General features: G+C 36.7%; 1 protein-coding gene across 13 annotated transcripts in view; it reads right to left on the reverse strand.

The window, feature by feature from the left end:
* The window catches only part of LOC103701881 (MADS-box transcription factor 23-like), a 43,275-nt gene extending 37,215 nt beyond the window's left edge, over nucleotides 1–6,060 (reverse strand). For all 13 annotated transcript variants that reach the window (XM_039130183.1, XM_039130181.1, XM_039130179.1 and 10 more), the window contains exons 1-2: nucleotides 5,939–6,060; nucleotides 5,576–5,814 (exon numbers count right to left, since the gene is read on the reverse strand). In XM_039130183.1, the coding sequence (XP_038986111.1) occupies nucleotides 5,576–5,757 (182 nt within the window). In that variant the 5' untranslated portion in view covers nucleotides 5,758–5,814; nucleotides 5,939–6,060. The remainder of the gene's footprint in view (nucleotides 1–5,575; nucleotides 5,815–5,938) is intronic.
* Nucleotides 6,061–7,647: the final 1,587 nt, after the last annotated feature.

The raw sequence follows: 7,647 nt of genomic DNA on the forward strand, positions 1-7,647 counted from the left end.
GTGTGCATATAAAATAAATGAAATAGAAATCAGTTTATAGTTGTAAATCGATCAAGTACACATTGAAGATTCTTTGACCTAATCCATATTTGATCCGACTCAAAACCAATCCTTTGCCACACAAACAGTGCGCTAGTTTAATTCAAACATTATAGTTTACTAGCAATTGGGCACATGCAACACGCATTTGAGGAGAGAGTGAGGTTAGACAATAGAGTAAGAGACAGAGTCCAATATGTTTAGGAGTCCAATTAGAGTCGAATTAACAACAGAAAAGGGATCAACATAAGGGAGGAAGATAGAAGATGCATGATGGATTAAAAACTTGATTAATTAACAAAAACCTAAAGGAGAGGAATCCACATTTGGAAAGTTAATTCCTCAGCTGGCACAATCCATAAGCAAAACATAAAGATGCAGATTAATTATAATAAAAATATTATAATTATCAACAGTTTCTAGTTTCGTTAAGAATATTTGCTTCTAACAACAACCATGTTTTTGAAAGGGAAGACTCACCTATAACTGCCTAGGTCATGATACTTGGGATGAAACATCCAAGATTTGAACCTAGAATATTTGACACATGTCTACTTGGATAAGCCCTGATTCATGCTCCTAACAATAGCCCAGCCTCTTTGCATATGACCGCTTCTAATATAATAGTCCTTCAATTTAAACTCATGCTCAAATAATCTGTATGATAGAATGGTAACATTCTCTAATCCATAAGCAAGAGAGATCATTACTTACGATTAGAGATTAAAAGAAAATCCCTTAAGGATAGAATCATAAAAGAAAATTAGTTGAACAATTTATTTTAGGAATACATATCGACGTGCCTAGAAATTCACAGATTATTTAGAAAACTAAGATTAAGCATTCAGTCTAACATACTTGTCTAGAGGTAGGAAGAAATTTTACTTGTTTTTCATAAGAAAATGTAGATATGAATCAAACTAAGAAGATAGGGATGTGGATAAGGATTGGTTTGCAACCCCAGCTTTCGATCCAGATTTTCAGAGATGAGATTCTTCTAGCTTTCAAGATCTATAATAAACTTGATAATGCTCTGCTTCACCAGATTTTTCAAGTGGAAGAGTTTTTCTTGCACCTCTAGTATTGAGAATCACCTTTCCTTTCTTGTTCAAATTATCATCCTTTGGCTTCTTCCTCTTCGGCTGTAACTTTGGATAAAGTTTTCAATACTTTTTCTTGATGTGTCCATCGAGGTTATGATAATGTTTTTCTAAATTATCTTTTTTTTTAGTCACATTGGCTTGCTTATTATCCCATTCCTTCTAGTTTGATTTTCTACTGTCTTTTTTTTAACTTGTTGTCCTTTTTACCTTTCCTAAGCTAATTCTTCTCCTCAATCCTCATGGCCTTCACGTTGGTTTTGCTAATATCTTCAACTTTAAAGAGTTACGGCTCTTTTTGTGTACTTTCATGGAGACCTCCAACGTACTTCATAAAAACTGCATGATCGTTGATGAAGATTTCAAGTAAAATTGCTTGCTTGGGAAATTCGGTGGTGTAGTCATGGACAGATTGATCATACTTCTGCCACAGGTACTGCCACTTAATCCACCGATCCTTCTCGTAGTTGATTAGGTGGAACTACTTAATTTATTCTATGTCAGATTAGAAGCATCGTTGTTTCTCATGTATGAATTCCACAAGATAAGAGCATGATTAGAAAGCTTGAGATGAGCAAAAACTACCTTCTGGATATTGGAGTATCCATAGATGGTAAAGTTGGTTTCTAACTGGTCTAGCCAGTTATCTAGCATCTCCATATTAACAATTCTATCATATATAGAGATATCGATTCGAGCTTCAACTTTAAAGAGTTGAAAAAAGATTTTGCATATTTGTAGGTTGCTCAACCTTCTCACTGGATGTTGTATACTTCATTTTTAGATGAAAGAAATAGCTTCGCAACAAAAGTTGCCAGTACTTATGCTGAAGGTATCGCCAATCAAAAGACCATCTCATTGAGTTGATCAATCTTCTCTTTTGGTTATGTGAGACATTTCTTCATCTCAACATCCATTGAGAAAGAACTAACAACCATACTCGCCTTCTTCCTTCGATATGCTTGAAGCACGTATAGCTCTTCTTTTAATTGCTTGTATTGCTTATGCGTTTAGACCATAAACTAAAACTCTCATAGATGTAAAGAATCGAAGCTCTGATACCAATTTGATTCGATTGAAAAAAAAGAAATATTTTTTTCAATTCGCTCAACTCAAATTTCTTTTAAAAAAAATAGAAGATAGAAGAGCTACAAAAGTAGGGCTTAAGTCTAATTTGCTTTTATTGACACTCCACATCTCATAAATCGAGGTACATAGCTCTTATTTATAATATTGGTGAGGTCCTTTCTTTAATAATTTAGACTGGATTCTTCTCCTAATTCGAATAGAACTAGACCTCCAAAAATAAATATAACTAATAAAAATAATTTCAAAAAATAAAATTTTATAAGAGGTAGATCTTGATTTTTATATCAACTTTGACTTCTGTATCTCCATCTTATTCTTCATAGATTAAGAGATAACAACTATTCAAAGTTTTTTTTCCGAAAAGGAAAGTTTTGATTTGACTAACCCGTTTTGGAACACAAAAATGATAGAATTTTGGCCTGATTCAACCTCAATTTCAAAAAATAAAAAGATCATCTCAATTGGGCGTTGCATGACCAAGTTATGGCCTCTTGAAGTTTAGTACATGATTTGGCTTCACAATATGGCGGATCTTACTTCTAGACTATGTCCAACCGTATTCGTAGTGGCCAAAGTAGTTTATATCAAGTCTGAAGATCCTTTGGGAGCACATATAACTTTACATGTTTTCCAGAGGAAAGATCCGTTCTCAAATTGTTCACTTTTGTCTTGTACTTCATTACTTTGAAGAAATCGGTTGGGATTTGCCCTTTGCTTTTCCTCCAGAGATGTACTCTTTGACCATGAGTTGCTGATTCCATCTTACTCCAATGACCATATTAACTCCTTAAATACCATCTATGCTTTTTGCCCCTTCATAGCTAATTTTCATCGTCTTCGGACAATGAATTTTTCAGAACTCAGCCTATTCAAATTAAAATTACGACTATACAGACGGAGATATCCTATACAAATCAGAAGTCTGAAGTTGTTTGAGCGTATAAACTCCACCATAGGACTATTCCATGAAAAGTTGATAACATAAAAAAAGCCTTTTCCTATCTAATATTGCATGGTCGTTCTTGTCCATCATTGATTTTCCTTCTTGCATGCTTTAGATACTATTCCTTCGAAAGCTTGGAGAAAAAATTCACATAAATCACATAAAAGGTTGGAAATTATAACTACAACATACTGGGCATGCATGAACTATCAATAAGGATTCTCACATGAAAAAAACTGTGAATCTAAAAAAATAAATATCTTGTCATTGCAAAAAATCCAGCAAGAGAACTTAAAGACTAAAAGTCAAATACTCAATCGGAAAGAGAAGTCATATGTTACCCATAGGAACATTTGACTCTAAGCAACTCATCTTCTGTGGTTGTTTTCTTTCACTAGTTATGATGAAGATATAAGATAATTGAACTTCCTGGTTTTTTCCTCTTAAGAAGAAACTTTGAAATAATCACAGCTATTTTGAAACAAGATAAGCTCTACACTTTTTGGGTGGGAAAGCTCTATACTTCAATGTAGCATATGCATATCACTGATGCATATAATGTAATTCACATGTTATCATTCAAAACTCAAAATTTAGTTTGATTTCCTTTATACTTGGATAATCACATCAAAATATAGAGATGTGTCCAGAATAAAACAGAAAAGACTATGAGCAATTTTACCATTTTATGCACAATCAATTCAAACTCGTTGTCCTAGTTTGAATCCTCAACATCTTGGCTGCAGGAAATTCTTACATCTTAGGTATGTGAATTGTTGTGACAGATGGGTGGTTTAAAAAGGCAATACGGTGAAAAGAATGCCAAATTGCCTCTCCTTAAACCAACTATATAAAAACTATCATGTACTCGAACTGCAGGAAGTTCCTGCAACCTAGACCGGAAAGGATCCACTGCTTGCTCAACTCCATATATGTAGTAGATAAGCAACTTGGTCAAGGCATCAATTATTCAGCAAAAAAAAAAAAGTTAGTTAATTCACTGCAGAGTTGATAAAAGATCTTGACGCACGAGATACTATTCTCAGTAACTTCTAGATTTCACAGCTATTTATAATGGTATGAATGTGTCTTCCGATGGTGCTGTGGGAGATGCCCCTTTGTCTTGTAAATTGATTTTCATATCAGTTAAATTATGATGATACTGCTTATCCTTATTACAACATCCAATTAGATAATTGTGTGAAGAAGCATTTGAAATGCAAATGGGATCGATTACTGAACAATCTTGGCTCCAGTAGTGCTTATATGCGTTAAACAATCTAGGCTCCAGCCAGTGCCAACTACGTCCCTTTTTTGTTTTCTGGCATATGTATCCTCGCATCACATTCTTTCTGATTCATGAATTTGACGGACACTAAGTTCTGTTATCTTTCTGAAAATTCCAGTTCTTTTGTTTGGTTTCTTGTCAAATCACCATCCCTGCATCATGGCATTCCCGTCGGCCGGTCCAAAGCAATGGAAGACAAACCATTTTTAAGTTCCCGTAGGTTTTATACGAGTCAACCAAGCCTTGTCAACATCACGAAAGTTTTCATCGCAATGGCTGCTGAATTAAGTGCCGGAGCTCTTCATCATGATTTAATTCTAATAGCCAAGGTAAGCTTCATCGCATCCCTCATGCAGTATTCTCAGAATCTGTTATCATCTTTAGGCTCAAGAGCATCATCTACTACTCTACCACAATTAGGCTCAGAAGAATCTCTAAGCCCTTCAAAGACGTACCGAAAACTTTTACTTTCCTCTTGGGAAAAAGACAAATCAATCACATAATTAGTTTTTCTATCCTCGGCGGCTGATATTGACTGAATAGACCGTAAGTTAAAATCAAAATCTACAATAGAAGACTCTCAACATAACTTCTGCCACACCTTTATAACGAACCCTCCACTTCTTCTATTTCAAACAAAACAAAACATAACAAAACAAAAAAAGGGACCTCTTCCAAGCCTTTAATTTCGTCATTGCTTCACAAGCCTTTTCAATTAAAAAACTACTTCTGTGCCTGGTGAGGGGAAGTTGTATCCCTCAGCACCGAACTTGATGGAGGAAAAACCCAAGAGACCAAGTGAGAGAGGAGAAAGAAGGTGATTAAGCCAGAAGGGGATAAAAATATCTCATTTTGTTCTTTCGAATGAACTACTTCTCCTCTAAGGACTTATTCAGCTTCTTCGGTCTCATTATTCTTCGACCCTTTTGATGCATCAATCTTCTACCAAACCTAGAATTACCATTAAATCTACCAAACTTCTACGCCTCTAAGATTGCACATAAATGTCATACCATGCAATAAGAGAAAAATTTGCATGGGATGAGACAAAAAAAATGCACTTATGCAGATATAGTGAGGAAGGTGGAGAGAGAGAGAGAGAGAGAGAGGAGTGACCTGGAGCTGGCAAAATCATAGAGCCTGCCAGTGCTGGAGAAGATGATAAAGCCGACCTCGGCATCGCAAAGGATGGCGAGCTCCTTGGCCTTCTTCAACAGACCCTTGCGCCGCTTGGAGAAGGTCACCTGCCGGCTGGCCGAGTTCTCAATCTTTCGGATCACGATCTTCCCTCTGCCCATCTCTCCCTTCCCCACTTAGCTCGCAGCAGCCGATAACTTGATCGATCCTCTTCAGATCTGATAACAGAATGCAAAGAAGTCTTACGAAGGGAAATAACATCAGATGGAGAACAAGGAAACGCCATGAAGAAGCCGAGGTGATAGAGATCTGGGGAGGAAGGAAGGGACAAGAGTGGATTACCGAGCAAATAATGGAAGGAATCGACTGCTGCTCTATATCTGTCCTCTCCTATTTAAGGACAGCCATTTGGTTTTAGGATGCATCAATAAGAGAGGACAAGGACGGCCACTTTAGGGCATGAGGAGACTTCCCGTTTGGACTCTTGGAGTGGCTGGAGGCCTTCCATTTTCTGCAAAGAACTCGGGTGCACTCCCCAGAAACACCCAACGTTGCAGCCTTTCACTGCACGCAGATCTACGTCATCTGGATAAAGCATAATGGTGAGAGGGTGTAAACTTGGGTGAATCTGAAGCGGTTTCTGATGTAATTCGTTTGCGTTACTGCGGGGAACGAGAATTGTGGCAAGTCAAATGGACCATACGGCGTTAGTTTACCCTTCGAATGTCTACCGGATCTCGTCCAATAGCTACTCACCACGTTACCCCTTTTATATTTAAACAATTTAAGATAAAATGCGACGTCCCTGTTATCCACCGTACATGTGCTTCGGTATGTCGATTGATTGGTCCATCGGACTTGGTCCATATAATAACTTTTCCCATCCGAGACTTGTTGATTGCGCCGTCTGCCGTATAGATGGTCAACACGTGGTTGGATGGAAACGATTCCGTACTTCCCCAGGCCTCCATGGGGCTTCCGTTGGACGAGATATTCCGATTTCCTCTCCTACCAAGTTCCCCGTTTTGCATCTCCTTTCCGTCGTCCTGCATTTTTTTTTCCCGGAAAAAAAAGGAAAACCGTCCTATTTAATCTAAATTTGGTACTGACCAGCTTAACACAATTAATCTATCCTGGGCACGCATGGGCATCAAGTCATGGATGCGCACCACGGGAAATCCAATGGCCTTTAGTAAATTATGCGCTTCTTATCTGGCACACGTTGATGAAGACCATGATTTAAGAGAACTGTTCATAAAGCTGGTATCTTCTTGTATTGTAATTTAAATAATAAAAATATTGTGCATTTTTCATAGCCATAATTTGTATTTGTTTTTAGCTTTTGAAGAAATCAAGATCAGAAATAGAGAAAGGAGCAAGTTACAACATTGGTTCCATCTAAATATGAAACCAAGTTACATGGTGGATATTGACTACATAGTTGAGATTTGGGTGAGATCTAATGTTGGATGCCAATTGCTATGGCATAAAAAACCCTACTACGGATTATAGTTTGCATTTAAATGATTTTGACGCAGTCTAAACATTCAATATGGTCTACTAGATATGTTGTCTTTGTTGTTGCTTAATATTGCATCCCTAATGCCATGACTTGTCAGATTTGGCTACTAGAAAACTATAAAGTGGAAGCTTCCTTCTCTCTCTCTCTCTCTCTAGTTTTCCAGTAGGCAAGTTATCTCTTTCAGTAAGTAATCTTCAGTCTATTCAAAATCAAAGGTGAATAAATTGAAGATAACTTTTTTTACTCACAAATGTTATCTTTGATATATTCACCTTTGATTTTGTTGGCTTATTTATTACTGGCAGTGCTATCGAGATTCTGAGAGACCAAGAGTCAATATCATAAAAGCTTCATCACTTCCATTTTTGTGATCAATGATAATTATCAAAAAAGTTATCTTTAATATATTCACCTTTGATTTTGTTGGCTTATTTATTATTGGAAGTGGTATCGAGATTCTGAGAGACCAACGGTCAATATCATAAAAGCTTCATCCCTTCCATTTTTGTGATCAATGATAACCTGTTCA

This window comes from Phoenix dactylifera, chromosome 9 (genome assembly GCF_009389715.1).
Source record: "Phoenix dactylifera cultivar Barhee BC4 chromosome 9, palm_55x_up_171113_PBpolish2nd_filt_p, whole genome shotgun sequence".
Lineage (NCBI taxonomy): Eukaryota > Viridiplantae > Streptophyta > Magnoliopsida > Arecales > Arecaceae > Phoenix > Phoenix dactylifera.